Raw genomic sequence first — 16,434 nt, forward strand, 5'->3', positions numbered from 1 at the left:
TTATATATTTGCCAGTCCGTGAATTGTCCTGGTTGTCTGATAATTTCGCTTGTCTGGATATCGGATAATTGAGACTGTACTGTATACATATCATCACAAAATTCTTCACAAATGCCTGCGGGATAGAGCCGTAAATTCACAAGTGTACAGCCAGGAACATAAGCCTCTTTAATATTCCAACATTTCTGTTTCTCAATGCCCTCTGGTAGCTAACCCCACTATGCTGAGAAAGGTCAATATGTTTTTCATCCCATTAATGACTGCCTGTCATATGATGTGTCCAAGAGAAAAATTACCAACATACTGAAAGTATGAAGTATATGCAGTGGAATACAGTATTAGGGAAGGTTATGACCATGACTGCATATTAACCTCTTCAGTTCAAGGACATTTTTGTAGCTTATTCTTGCAACCTGCAAAGAATTCTGCTAATGTTGGAGAAACCATTCACATTGACATAGTCAGAAACAGTCTCCTTTAACCCATTCAAAACCTAACTTCTCTCCCTAAGCTGAATAAAATAGTCTAAAGGTTGCAGGAATAAATAACAAAGGATATCACTTGGATTTAAGGGATAAGGAGTTGGTACTACTACTACTACTACCAATAAAAAAAAAAGAAAAAGAAAAAATGCCACTGCTACCACTACTACTATACTATCACTTAACACTGGACTCCCCAGCTACTGAACATGAGTACCCACCGGAAAGCAGGAGACTGGCATGGGCTATACACTGCCTTCGCACATCCACCAGGAGCGTCAGCATGGGAGGCATCCCACTTCTCTGTCCAGGGACACACAAACGCTCAGTTAATAGAGTCACACAGTGGAGGAAGTCACTATGTGTCAGGATGGATTATAAAACACAGTCAATTTTAAATTAATCTATAAAGTGCAGCATCAGGAATTCCCGTCCTTTGTATGGTGAAGAAATGAAAATTAATCTCAATTAACTTATAAACCGAACCATTAGGAATTCTCGTCCTTTGTGGGGGAATTATCAACAACAGTCACACAATTGAATGATGCAATGCTTCCTCCAAGAGGAAACCCCATAACAAGGTGGGTCATCATACAGCTCATATTCTCTACTGATATGAAGCTAAATCCAGTAACATAACCAGCTAATTACTCCCAAGCAGATGCTGGAAACTGTTAGGAAAAGAAATTTAAATACGTAACAATACTTGTAACAATCTGAGAATCTCAGGTTGACATCTGACTCTATGCATTTATGGATAATCCTGCCTGAGAGGGATGATTGTGTAACTAGTTACCAATCCTGTACAGTAGTCACATTTCACTCTTATGGTACACCTCCCATGGTTGATGGAAGCCTCCTATCTTAACACACACACACACCAAAAAAAAAAAGTTAGCCCCTTTATACAGTGTGTGTGTGTACATATTATGTACTGTATATATATATATACACAGTGGAGTCTCAAATTTCGACAGTTTAGAATTCGATTAATCAAATTGCGGTGTATTTTGGAGTGGTCTGCCTACCTTACTTTTCAAGCAAAGTCACGTACAGTATTTTGATGCTCTCAGGGCCAGACCCCAACCAAAGCAACCAAAGACAATAAATTTGATGTGAACCAATATGCTATAAGTGAAGGAAAATTATAAGAAAAAGTATGAGCCTAACCTAGTATCGTATGTGACATGTGTCAAGAAGAGAATGAAAATCAACATCATTTACACTCAATCCTCATAAATTGCGGCAATTTGGGTCTGGACCACTGCCGTGATTTACGAATTCCGTGATTTATGAATAATAACTCTCATGTGAAAAACTGATTTGGGTCTGGACTTCGGCCAACCCGCCCCCACAGCACCCTACCTACACCTATCTAGGCACCATCAAACACAAACATACAAATTTATGAATATTCAGTGCATGTATTAAATAGAAATAAGCCATGTTAAGGGATCTCACCTTAATCCTATGACGAAATTGCTTAAGTGAATGGAATGGGGTGGTGTTGGGAAGAACTTAGAACCTCTCAGCACTTGTTCTTCCCAAACTCTTTTGCCAGCTTTCAAAACTTAGCTCCCCTCTCAACATGACGAATAAGCTCCAAATGTTGACTGTACAACAACTGCGGCAGCTTCTTGACATCATACTGCTTAGAGCGCTTCATCAGGGGGTCGGGAGGGGCCATGGCAGGTAGGAGGCGGGGGGAAGTTGCACAAAAAAGGCAGGTAACTACGGGGACGGTCTGTAGTGTGCGCACTGGCAGGACAAGAACAACAACATGGTGGGATTAGTATGCACATATGCTACCAGGGAAGCGCCGTGATTGGTTGTTGGGTTGCGATTTTCAGTTTGAATGCAGTGGTTTACGATTCTCCTCGGAAAAGGCCCACTTAGGTGCCTAGGTCCGCGATTTTCGTGACTTAACAGTGATTTAAGGTTGCCAGCAGTCAGACGGCCACCTAGCCGTGATTTACGCATCCTTGATTTATGAACACGCAATTTACGAGGATTGAGTGTATTCATACAGTATATGAAGCATAAGATGATATGGTTCCAAGACAATTCACCGTCAAGTCAATTCGAACCCTGGACGATTCCCTGTCATTCTATCAATATACTTATTATTAATTAATCAATACTTTAATAACTCAAAGATATAACAAGAGAAATGAAAGGAAGAGAATCAATAGTAGTAATACTAAAATAAAATGAATTACAGGTGGTAGCAAATACAGTAGGCAGAATACTGAAACGAAGTGAAAGACGGTAATTATGAATATAAGGAGCAACATAGAAATGAACAATAGAGATTGAGAAAAAAAATAGTCATGTTGTTTAAGGACAAGAGCTCCCGGATGGGAGTAGGCACCTACAACAACAAGCCATGTGCAAGGCGATGCTCTGTTGTTGGTAGCCATGTTGCGACTGTCCTGCCAACAGCCAGCCCTCTACAGCCAAGTGCTGCACTTTCAGCCTGTACCTTCCACATGTGGACATGCATTTCACTACAATTTAGTAGTATGTATTTTCTTTGTATTCTCGTCGCAACTTACCTGTTTCAAGATGGCAAGCAAGAGTGGTTCTTCGGGTAGCAGTGGTAATGGACGAGAGCAGCCTGGCACCTTTAAATCTTCGCAGCCAAAGGAGAAATGGCAATACAGGAAAGGGCAGAAATACACCAAGTATACATTTGCTGACAGTATGGCAATACAAGGCAGACCTACAGTAACTTAACCACAATTATAGTTCATAAAGTTTACAGGGGGTGTGGGCAAAAGATCATGATTTTAGGTAGTTAGGTTCGGAGGCCCCAGACCTAAACTAATTTTTTCCCATAAAAAGTCCAGTTTAAATTTTGATGATTTCAATTTTGCAGTGATTTTTAGGTACATATGCCTATTGAAATTTGAAATTCCACTGTGTATATAACTCATCTCATCTTATCAGCCGTTTGAGTGTCCACCGCAGGATCAGTCTATCCCAACCGAAGCAGGGACAATACAGCCAATGTATCTCTACCAAGCACCTTAGGCTGTCTGGTAGAGACTGAATGTAGGGTGAGAAGTGCTTGTAAGTGTAACTGTAGTGTTGGAGCGGCTTCGGATGTGCGTCTAGTCTGTGAACCAAGTGTAATCAGCCTGCGCAAGCTGACTGGGTGCAAGCATACTTTATAGTATGCGACACTGGTTCAACCACAGTACCCATGATGCCCGCCAATGCAGTAGGTGACCAGAAGAATGCTCCCAAAGTTTATTACCCTGGCGGGGCGCGAACCCTCGTCCTTCAGTGTACGAAAATGCACACTTTACCACTGTACCACAGAGGCTCCAAATATATATATATATATAGAGAGAGAGAGAGTACATTAGTCAGTATTATATATTATATATATTAGTCAGATGTACAGAAATGACAACGATTAGGTGGATGGCAGTGCGTCCCCGGGGGGGCTGAGTTTACAATGGAAGTGTTGAGAGGTAGGATGGGACTGGAGTGGATGAAGTGTTAACATAGGGGGTGGGGTTGTGAGGGGTAGACTGAGAAAGACGTGGAACGAGGTCATTACGTGTGACCTCAGGGTTAAGGGACTGAACAGGGAGGCTGCAATAGATCGTGCAGCATGGAGAGCCGCCATTGGGTAAACAAGGTCGACACGTGCAAGCATATTGGAGCCTTCAAAAACGAAAAATATATACATATATAAGTGGTAGGAGGGGGTGCTCACCATCAACTCACTCGATGTAGTGCTGTCCTTGGGTGTTTGCCCTTTCCTTTCCTCAATCCTTCTTTCCTTCCATCCTCTTCTGTCTTTCTTTCCTTCATTCTTTCCTCGTTCTTCTGCCTAAGGGTGACATTACACTCCCTCTTCTGTCTTTCTTTCCTTCATTCTTTCCTCCTCCTTCTGCCTGTGGGTGACTACACTGAGTGACAACTATGCTGGCTGGTAACCATATAACCAAATTTTGGCGCCTGGTGGTTTAGTGGGTAATTATAGCGCTCTAATCGGATTGAGCCGGTGAAGGTTTATATCCAAGGGATGGTTGGGGTTGACTACTCATGTAATGCCACTCAGAGATGAGTGAGGCTGGTCGCTCTCATCTTAAATGTCAGGACCAAATTGCCTAGCCCTGGGCTCCTACGCTCCTCAGGAGGCAATGTAGGATTGGATGATGGATGGATATATACCAATATATATATACATATATATACAGTATATCTATATCTGTATCTATCCATCTATCTATATACATATGGATATATATATATAGACATATATATATATATATATATATATATATATATATATATATATATATATATATATATATATACAGATATATATATATATATATATATATATATATATATATATATATATATATATACAGATATATATATATATATATATATATATATATATATATATATATACAGATATATATATATATATATATATATATATATATATATATATATATATATATACAGTAAAACCTCAATATAATGGACTTCAGTAGACCGGAATTCACTTTTATTGGACTTGAGGAGCTACCAGACTAACTTCCTATACAGTATATCGGAAAAAGTCTGATAAAGCCAGAATCAGTCCGGACTGACTGACCACTTCAGCTATGTTCACCACAATAAGGTAAATAAAAGACAAGTTTATCAATGAACAGTACAGTATTATTATATATATTACACCATTTGATGACTGTAGTTAAGGTATAATACAGTACAGTACAGCAATGGTAGTGAAAACAGTTTAAAATCCATTGGTGTGATCCAGACAAATGTCTGATATATCGGAAAAAGTCCGGATTAGCAGGGGGAAGTCCAGATGTCACTTTTATTGGAATTTTGCTTTTTTTGGAATGGCTTTGGTCCCAATTAGTCCATGATACTGAGGTCTTACTATATATATATATATATATATATATATATATATATATATATATATATAGGTAAGCCCTTAATTCACGCGAGGGTTACGTTCCCAGACCCTTCGCGTATGTGGTAAATTCGCGTATACGTTCTGCCCTTGTGTGCACATAATTATGCATGTCTACTAAGTATATTACATCTGAATAATACTGTTTATGCACTACATACACCTTATAAACTAGCATAAAATATGAAAAACAACAAAAATGTATGAAATTTAACACTGAAACCTGACAAGCACAGGCATAGGTCGAGACACTTCAGCAGTCTGGTGCACAAGACCTCACTGCCTCCCATATGGTACATTCTGCCTTCTTTATTGTCCAAACAGTTGACTCATTCACCCCAAACATACGGTTCCGAACCAGTTCACAGGCATATGTGGAGACACTTTAGCACAGTCTGGTGCACTAGCCCTCGCTGCCTCCCATGTGCTATGTTCTGCCTTCTTTATTGTAAGAACAGTTGACTCACCTCAAACACACAGTTCCGAGACAATTCACCATGAAGTCAATTCACCATCAAAACATGGACGATTCCCTGTCATTCTATAAATATACGTATTACTGATTAATTAATACTTTAATAACTAATTTTCAGGGGGATTTTATATCTCATATAAGTAAAAAACTAGTGTACTGTACTTGCTAAATAAACTGGTATGTAAATAAATGACGGGGAATCGTCCTGACGGAGAATTGTCGCCGACACTCCTCCTTTAAGTCTGTCCAACACTTTAACTTTCTCTGTCAGCAACATCACTTTACGAATCCATTTTGGTGTATTACCACATGCATCACTAGCACTACGCTTAGGCCCCATGTTGGCAGACAAGGCAAGCAATCACCGGAAGGCAGAAAAATAAGCCACAAATAACGATTCACGAGTCACGCATGGTTCGACCATCAGATTCAAACTGACTGTGTGGTGCGTGGTAGACCGACCTCCCACACACACACAGACACACACACACATACATACATGTTTAGCACACGGGCAGCAGCTAGGCATTTTTATATCTTATTTATTTCTCTTGTATATTAAAATTATTTATTTGAATACTATAATTTTATGTTTTAATTATTGTATGAAAAATTCGTGGATAACCGAAATAGCGTGAAAAAAGTTCGCGTGAATTAAGGGATTACCTGTACAGTGAGTCCTTGAAATACAAAAACTCGATGTATGAATTTCTGATGGTACAAAAGCGATAAATGTAGGACAAATTCCACAATACCAAAGTATCTGTCTCAATGGTACGAAATATGAAAAATTCAAAATGGGCACGCTGCACAGAGCCGCGCTCGCTTGCGGCGAGAAAACGAACTAACCCCTCTCTGGTAAACACATTTTCGTGCACTTCCCAGTCGAGTCACGTCCGTCCTCTCCTCTCAGTTTCGCTGTACATTACACTGTTTTTCGCTGTTCTTCATCTTTTCATATTTTCACCACGCCTCCCCAGTGCCCTGCATCATCTCCAGCATCCGGGGAACCAGGTGCAAAGAAGAAACAGCATTGTACTCTCACTCTTGAGAGGAAATTGGAAATACAGTAGTTAGATTGATTTATTTACTGGTAAATGTACAATGAAAGACACAACTATCTTCCCAGTTCAGTCTGAAGAAAATTTACACCAGGCGAAATACAATGAAAACCCTGTTTCTACTAGTGCGTGTTTCAAATGGTTCGATTTTTCCACGCTATACAGTATTAGTCAGACTTCGGGAAGATACTTGTGTCTTTCACCATACACTTGAAGCAGCAGAAAGACCTTACCAATTCAATGCATAATCCTCCAGCTTGTTTCTGTAATTTTCTGACAACTTTCAGTTTGGAAAATTACTTTTTCTTGCTGAAAAATTTCCTCCTCGTTATTATCGTCACTTTCCCCTACGATCATTTCCAGCGCAGTGGAAGAAACTCAACGTGCTCAAAGGTGGATATCGTTTCCCAATTTCCCAACTGGAGGTTAGGTTAGGTTAAAATTATTAGGTACAGTTAAGCTCGGTTTGGCCAGGTTTAGTTAAACACTTAGGGAAGAACAGTCCTTTCCGCCATTATGTTAATGAAATAAACAAGAGTTGTAACACCAGAACAGCTAAAAATGATGGGGAAACAGATTTAATAAGAAACGTTTACTGTATTTACCAACCCAGAAATACAGTACCCTCGCGTCCAACACGCGTTTGTCCAGCACGATTTGTGTCCAGCATGGAGAGCAATAATTAGTAAGATTTAATTCGGTTTAATTACTGTAACACTGGTGCATTAGCATAACACGGACGGATCTCTGAGAAGTGGGCGAAATCCGCAGAGTTCGCCTCTAGCAAGATCACCCCTGGTCCAACACGGTCATACTGGACGTTCCCGTGATGCTGACAGCCAATAAAAACTTCCGATCAAATAGCCTCCCCCGCCCACTATCGTGAGGTGATCGTGATGTCACCCAATTAAAAACACTTCTGCTCCCACGTGATGTTTTGTTTAAATTTCTCCCGCCACAGCGCCACTCAGTCGCATAATTCGCATTGGAAGGTGCTTTTTTCTTGCTACATTTTCTGCCCTTCTTACTGCATTTTACCCTGCTCACGATGCCTAGGAAGCCTTCTGAGAACCCCAAGAAGCGGCGGCACCTCCCTCTGGCCACCAAGCAAGAAAGCATCGAGAGGAAAAAGAAAGGGGAGAGGAAAAAGGACACTGCCAAGGCCTACGACATGAATGAAGCCAACGTGAGGACCATAATAAAAAACCAAGACAAGATCCTGGCAGCAGTGAAGGCTTACAGAGTGGTAGGACAGGCAGAAGCAGGACCTTCCATGGCTGTGGATGAAGATGGTGATTCTGAGTGTGATTTCGAAGGATTTATGAGGGAGGCTGAGGAGGAGCAGCAGCCATTAACGATAGTGACGCCAGTAGCCATCCTCCGGGGACCCAGTAGGACTACCTACAGCCTTGGATACCACCTTCCATTCCCAGCAAGCCCACCAACACTATCCTAAAAGGTTAGTTATCATTCATAGCACAGTACCATTTATTATAATTACACTAGTACCAATATATGTATAGGTATATGGTAGGTATTTAGGGTGACTTTTCCTAGGGTTGCTGACATAATTCATTTTTCGCCATAAGCTCTGTTGTTTGTCCAACACGTTTTTGGTCCAACACGGGACCCATGCATGACAATATTACCGTGTTGGACACGAGGGTACTGTAATCTGAAAAATATAACAGACCATCAGGAAGAACTGCTTTGGTAAGGTGCTTTTACTGCTTAAAGTAAAACGTATGTTTAGCCCCCTCAATGGCTGTGGGTTCAGATATTTGCATGCTCCTGTGGTCAGCCTTGGGACCATTTTCTCAAAGTTCTAAAATCAATTTCTTTTTCTTACATATGTGAAAAAACTCGTCTGGCACACCTGGCTTCACCCCCCCCCCAACCCATCTTGGGATTTGCTATGATTCATATAAGAATTAATAAAATTAGGATGCGTGTTACATCAGCATGTACAGTATACATCAGCCGAAAACATCTGGGACGAAGTGAACTGTGAACACCAGACTGCTTGAGGAGGTAGAGTAGGGTCGTGTAAACACACCAGTGACCCTCATTCCCTTCCCATAATTGCTCACAGTTTTTTTTAGCTCACCCTAACTCAACGTCAATGACACCTGTACAGTAAGGCGTTGTTCAGGGCCAGCAGCTATAAAAGCGATATTGGAATACATTATTGTTTGTATCAGTCCTCTCTCTTTCACTCATACACATAAGAACAAACAAAAGAATGAGCAGTAAATGTACATTAACTCTAAGGAGCAGAAATAACTGTGCTCAGTCGGTCCGAAAAATATTGGGAAGAGTGATACCGAGTGAAGAATGTGGAACTGAATGCTAACCTACGAGAACATATGGGGCGAAAGAGTAATTTTTTTCTGATTAGCAAACATTTTTGTTCCATATCATCTCTTAAAATTGTAAAACCCTTAATCTTTCATGTAAACATACAGCCTAAACTCAGTTCATATTCCTCTAGTTTGTCTTCTATACTTTTCTGACAATTTTGAGGGTGGTAAATTATGTTCTCTTGATGAAAGAAACTTACTCAAAATTAGGGCGCATGTAACATAAGCATGTTAAACATCGGCAAATACATCTGGAATGAAGAGAATGCCTGACTGATGGGATGGTACAGTAGGGTCATGTACACACACCAGTAACCTTCGTTCCATTCCCATAATTGTTCGCAGTTTTTTATAATGCCCTAATTCAACGTCATTAACAATGAAACTGTGAAGTGTTGTTCAAGGCCGGCAGCTATGAAGGAGTTAATGGAATACTGTATGAAAAATTCAAAATGGGCGCGGTGCATAGCGCCGCACTCGCTTGCCGAGAGAAAACGAACTAACCCCTCTTTGGTAAACAAATTTTCGCGCGATTCTCAGTTGAGTCCACGTCCCTCCTCTCCTCACAGCCTCGTTGTACGTGAGGATATTCTTGCAGCCCATCACCTTTTTGTATTGTTTCGCCATGCCTCCTAAGTGCCCTGCATCATCTCCAGCATTGGGGGAGCCTGCTGCAAAGAAGCAGCAGCAGCACTGTACTCTAATTCTGAAAAGGAAATTGGAAATTATAAGACCCCATGAGGAGGGGCTGGAAGTCTCGGAGATTAGGCATGCTTTAGGCCTTGCTGTTTCCACCATTGGGACTGTGACGAAGAAAAAGGAGATGTACAAGAATATGGCCACCTCCGTCTCTACAATTGTATACAGGTATTGCATACTTCTTAATAGGGAGGGTGAAGTTTAGGTGGGGGTCCGAGGGGGTCCTGGGACGCACCCCCCCATTTATATGTGTATTTCAATAGAGAAAATCGTTCCGATGTACGAAATTTCGAATTACGAAAGGTTTTCTTCGTCTCTATCCCTTCTGCATATCAATGACTTACTGTACTCATCGACCCCAAACTCTTGAAGCCCTTAAGGTTGCTTTTCAGTAGGAGATAGCCGCTGTTCCACCCAACATGACCCGTCGAGCCATGGCAGCCTTCAGAAATCGCCTCCAAGTATGTATAGACAATGGCAGCCACCATTTGGAGGATGTCATCTTTAAAACATGATGAATAAAAACTGTACTGAATGAAGTTTCATGTGTGTAAATAATAATTTGGTTATCTTTAACCATTTTTTTTTCATTTACCTTTGAAATGTGGGAGGTTTTTCTGGGTCACCCTGTATATATATATATATATATGAATGAGGTATATGTGCAGGAGTAGGTGAGAATGAGAGGGCAAAGGAAGGAGTATGTATAGTTGTGAGTAAAAGATGCAAGAAGAGCATAAGACAGTATGGATCAGTTGGGTCAAGGATTGTGTGGGTAAAGTTAAAAGTTGGAATACAAATGTGGCCGATTGTGTGTGTGTATGCGCCAACACAAGATCGTGCTAGCAGAGTGAGAGAAGAGTTCTGGACAAATGTAGAAGTGTGCATGAAAAAGTTTAGAAGGAATTAGAGTGTTGCTGATCGGTGATATGAATGGTAAAGCAGGGAATGTGAAGGTGGATGGAATAGTTGGTGAGTGGGGTGTGCCTGCTGAGATAGATGAGAATGGGAGTGCGTTAGTGGACATTTGTGCTGGGAGGGGGTTGGTGATAGCCAATACCCTCTTCAGGCACAAAATGATTCACAGGTATACATGGCGAGTGATGAGAAGGGTGGGTGGTGAACTGAATGAAAGGAAGGCAATGATTGATTATGTGTGTGTGGATGAAAGGATACGAAGATGTGTAATGGATGCAAGAGCTTATAGAGGTTGGGGGAGTGGACTTTCTGACCACTACTTGGTGGTGGCCAGAATTAGGATACAAGTAAGATGGAGGAATAGAAGAAGGGAAAGACGAGAGGAAGGAGTAGTTGCAAGGAGACTGGAAAAATTACAAGAGGATGAGAAAAAGGCAGAGTATAAGAGAGAAGTGGAGGAACGATTGGGCAAATATAAATTGGAGCAGATGGGGGACGTGGAAGGTGTGTGCAGGATATTTACAAAAGAAATATGTGCAGCATGTGATGTGCTGTGTGGGAGCAAGAGAAGATGGAGGGGGGTGCAAGGAACAGCATAGTGGACTGAAGAGGTGAGACAGGCTGTGGCACAAAAGAAGAAAGCATACAATGAATGGATGAGTAATAGGGGCGTGGAAGAAGTTGAGAGATGGAAGAGAGAGTTATATGTAGAATAAAAGAGAGAGGTGAAAAGATTAGTAAGAGAGAGTAAGAAGAGAGTGGATGAGGAATTTGGAAGGAATTTGAGTGTACAGTGGAGGGACTGTAGGAACATGTTTTGGAAAGAGGTGAAGAGAGTAAGACAGGGTGGAAGTGAGGTTAGCAGGGGAGTGAAAGATAAAAATGGTAGATTACTAGTGGAGAAGGGAGGAAAAAGCGAGCAGATGGAAAGAACACTTCAAGGAATTGTTGAACATACAGGATGGAAGTAATGCGAGTATAAGTGGCTGGGGAATGGCTGGGAGAAGGAGGGAGGTGAGAAGACAGGAAGAAATTAGTAGTATAGAAGTTGTGGAATCAATGAAGAAAGTTAAATTGGGGAAAGCCCCTGGAATTGATGAAGTGTGTGGTGAAATGCTGAAGCATGGGGGAGAGATAGTAGTAGAATGGATGTGGAAGATTTGCAGATTGGCCTGGGAGGAAGGTAGAGTCCCGGAGGATTGGAAGTCAGGTATAATTATTCCCTTGTACAAAGGAAATGGGGAAAAAGAAGTGTGTGGTAATCATAGGGGCATTTGTCTTCTTAGTCTAATAGGAAAAGTGTATGGCAGGATACTTATTGACAGAGTTAGAGAAAGAACAGAGGAATTAGTTGGAGAAGAACAGGGAGGCTTTAGGAAGGGAACAGGTTGTGTAGATCAGATATTCATTCTTAGATCTTTAGTGGAAAAGTTTCTAGAGAAGGGAAAGAAGTTGTATGCGGCTTTCATGGATTTGGAGAAAGCATATGACAGGGTGGATAGACAAGGATTGTGGAAAGTATTAAGAATATATGGAGTAGATGGGAAGTTGTTGAATGCTGTGAAGAGTATGTATGATTGTGCTCAGGCTGTAGTGCATGTGGATGGTGAACTAAGTGAATTTTTCTCCTTGAAGGTTGGGTTGAAACAGGGATGTGTCATGTCTCCATGGTTGTTCAATCTGTACATGGATGGGGTAATAAAAGAGGTACAAGGTAGGGTAGTGGATGTTGGAGTGGCCCTGGTGACAGAGGATAGTGTTTGGAAATTCCCTGTACTGTTGTTTGCAGATGATACTGTGTTGTTGAGTGAAGACGAAGGGGAGCTGCAAGGCTTGGTGGATGAGTTTGGGAGAGTATGTAAGAAACTTAATCTAAAGGTGAATGTAGGGAAGAGTAAAGTGATGGTCTTTGAGAGAGGTGAAGTCAGTGAATGTACAGCGAGGTTGAATGGTGAGGAATTGGAAAATATGAGTATGTTTAAGTACTTTGGTAGTGTGCTGAGTAAGGATGGAGGTTTGGAGGGTGAAGTGCTTGAAAGGGTACAGCAGGGAAGAAAGGTTGCTGGTTCTTTGAAAGCAGTGATAAGAAACAGGGAAGTAAGCATGGAAGTAAAAAAATTACTACATGACAGTATTGTGATACCAACTCTAACGTATGGAAGTGAAGCTTGGACGTTGTTGGAAAGACAAAAGTCAAGAGTGAGAGCAGTGGAAATGAGTTATTTAAGAGGAGCCTGTGGAGTCACATGGAGAGACAGGCTGACGAATGAGGATATAAAGGAGCGTTGTGGTGTGGATATGGATGTGATAGGAAGCGTTATGAGGAACATACTGAGGTGGTTTGGCCATGTGGAGAGGATGGAGGGTGAGAGACTGACAAAGAGAGTGTATGTGAGTGAGGTGGAGGGGGGAAGAGGGAGGGGGAGGCTGAGGATGAGATGGAGGGATGGGGTGGAGAGGTATATGAGAGAGGGGGGTGTGAGCTGGTAACAGGGCAGTGAAATGGAGGGGGGACAGGGCAACGTGGAGGCGATTTGTTTGTGGCCACCCCAAACGAGATTGAGGCGTCTGGCAATAGACAGATAGATAGATATATATATATATATATATATATATATTAAGCAATGTTGGGTCTGGTTAGTACTTGGATGGGTGACCGCCTGGGAACACCAGATGCTGTTGGCATAACATTCTCCCTACGTGTCAAGTGGGGTTGGTGGAGGATTAGTGCCCCTCCCTGTAAAACAATTAACTCTAAGCCCTTGGCCACCCCGTTTGGGATACATGGCGTCTGGCAATGAATATATATATGTAGTGGTAGGTGGGGGTGCTCGCCATCCACTCACTCAATGTAGTGCTGCTCTCAAGTGTCTGCCCTTTCCTCTCCTCCATCCTTCTTTCCTTCCATCCTCTTCTGTCTTTTTTTTCTTCATTCTTTCCTCGTCCTTCTGCCTACGGGTGACTTTACACTCCCTCTTCTGTCTTTCTTTCCTTCATTCTTTCCTCTTCCTTCGGCCTGTGGGTGACTCTACACTAAGTGACAAGCCAAATGGTTTCCTGTACACCAAGAAACCATTTACTATGCTGGGTGGTAACCATGTAACCAAATTTTGGCGCCTGGTGGTTTAGTGGGTAATTACCGTACTCCAATTGGATTGAGCAGGTGAAGGTTTACATCCAAGGGATGGTTGGGGTTTACTGCTCATGTAATGCCACTCGGAAATGAGTGAGGCTGGTCACTCTCATCTTAAATGTCAGGACAAACTTGCCTAGCCCCTGACTCCTACGCCCCTCACGGGGCAATGTAGGATTGGATGATGGATATATATATATATATATATATAGTAATCCCTTATTAATCCGGACATCATAGAGCCAAAGTTATGTCTGGGTAGTGGCAACATCCAGATAATGAACATTATTCCCCTGCCACACCCAGACCCTACCTATACCCACCTCCAACCTATACCTAACTTATTTGTACAGTACCTATGCTTAATTTGGCAGTGTTTTCAGGTCATTCAGGCATATTTAGACATCAAAACACACAAAGGAATATCCAAAGTAATGCTAAACACCAAGAGAACCATGCAGAAAAACCACTAAAAAACAAAAAACACCCTACCTAAACACAACTGTATGTACAGTACCCCTCCTTATTCTGGCAGTGTTTTCCAGTCATTCTGCCATATTTTGACATCAAAACATACATAGGATTATTTATTTAAAAAAAAAAAAAAAAAAAAAAAAAAAAAAAAAAAGCCAGAAAACACCCTACCTAAACACAACTTTATGTACAGTACCCCATCTAATTTTGGCACTGTTTTCAGGTCAATCTGCCACATTTTGACATCAAAACACACACAAGAATATCCAAAGAATGATAAACACCAAGAAAACCATTAAAAAAAAAAAAAAAAAAAAAAAAACTGACCACCAAAAAACACCCTAACTACACACAACCGTACATACAGTACCCCTACTAATTTTGGCACTGTTTTCAAGTCAATCTGCCATATTTAGATATCAAAACACACAAAGGACTATCCAAAGTAATGCAGAACACCAAGAAAACCATGCAAAAAAAACAATGACAACTAAAAAACACCCAACCTATCCACGACTGTATGTACAGTACCCCTCATAATTTTGGCAGTTTTCAGGTTAATCTGCTATTTTTAGAGATCAAAACATACGTAGGATTATCCATATTAACGCTAAATATCATGAAAACAATGCATAAAGAACAAAAATCCACACACAAAAAAAAGGCGACGGTTTGAAAATCTGTTGTCAGTAATGAGTGATTGCTCCCAGGCTCAAAAAAAAAAAAAAAAAAAAAATCCACGTCCAAAGAACAGTATGCCACCATAAATGGTTATACTTGTATAAATCATATACCATCACCTTCGCTGGTGTTTATATTATAGGATAAGCTAATAAAAATACATAAAACTGATAAGTAAAATTACAGAAACACAGCCATAATGAGGTGTTCAGGAGTAAAACTTACCTTCATAGAACTTCCCACCATCTTAGTTCAAAATTTTGCCAACACCTTCCAAGAGTTAAGCATATGTCTAGATGCAGAATTTCGTGAGCTTTCTCGTGATCACTGCAGAATTTTGATATAACCAATAGTTGTTGAATAAATAGCAAAAAAAACTTTGACTCTCATGATTCAGTGTTACCACCACAGAGGAAGGTAGAGACTAAGGGAGTGAGGAGGGACGGGAGAGAGGAAGAAGCGAGGCGTGGGCATGATTTTCCCCCTTCTGTCAACAGGAGGACGGGCGCTTTTACCGTACATTTACTCGTGGCATAAGGTCTGTCAGACATCAAATGGCCACGTGGAATAACGAAATTCAAGGTAATCGGGGGACTTTCGACGTTCGGCAGAGAGGCGGATGGCCGCTGTCACCGAACATGTACTCGTGGTTTCTGGTCTGTGTTTGAAGGTGGTGGTGGTTGGGAAAGACTTAGCCTGGTGGCAGCGTGACACTGAACATTCGGTGGGGATGCGTATGGACATTTTGACACCACTTGTGGGTTAGAGTCGTATTACTCGGGTGCTGGAGGTTTGTTTGGAGCGATCGGACAAGCGCGGGGCTTTCACCATTCAGCACAGGGACAGGCGGACATTTTAGTTCTGATTGTAGGTTATGGACTACTTCCCGCTCATGGCAACTGCCCAGTGGCCACAATACCGAATATTTAAACATATTGGCTGGCCGCCCAAATTTCTAGGGGATTTGTACATCCAGATAATAGCAAGTAAATTCGGAAAATGGTTTAATACAGCCAAGGTTCAGTGTCCAGATAATGAACACATCTGGATACTGAGCATCCGGATAAATGTGTGACTACTGTACTTTGCATGTTAAACCTACTCCAAGATATGACATTCCACCCAGCGAGAGGTTTTTACTTAACCAACTGCATCGTTAAACTGGGGTATGCCTGTATATACACACTGTCCTACCAT

At 41.4% G+C, this 16,434-nt stretch overlaps 1 protein-coding gene across 1 annotated transcript in view; it reads right to left on the reverse strand.

Moving 5' to 3' along the window:
- Positions 1 to 16,434, reverse strand: part of Ube4B (Ubiquitination factor E4B) — a 645,009-nt gene that overhangs the window by 478,243 nt on the left and 150,332 nt on the right. Inside the window, exon 8 of the mRNA XM_080266571.1 lies at positions 704 to 785. Coding sequence (XP_080122697.1) covers positions 704 to 785 — 82 coding nt within the window. The remainder of the gene's footprint in view (positions 1 to 703; positions 786 to 16,434) is intronic.

Source organism: Coenobita brevimanus, chromosome 21 (assembly GCF_032717465.1).
Source record: "Coenobita brevimanus isolate Jiangsu-jjx chromosome 21, ASM3271746v2, whole genome shotgun sequence".
NCBI classification, from domain to species: Eukaryota; Metazoa; Arthropoda; class Malacostraca; order Decapoda; family Coenobitidae; genus Coenobita; species Coenobita brevimanus.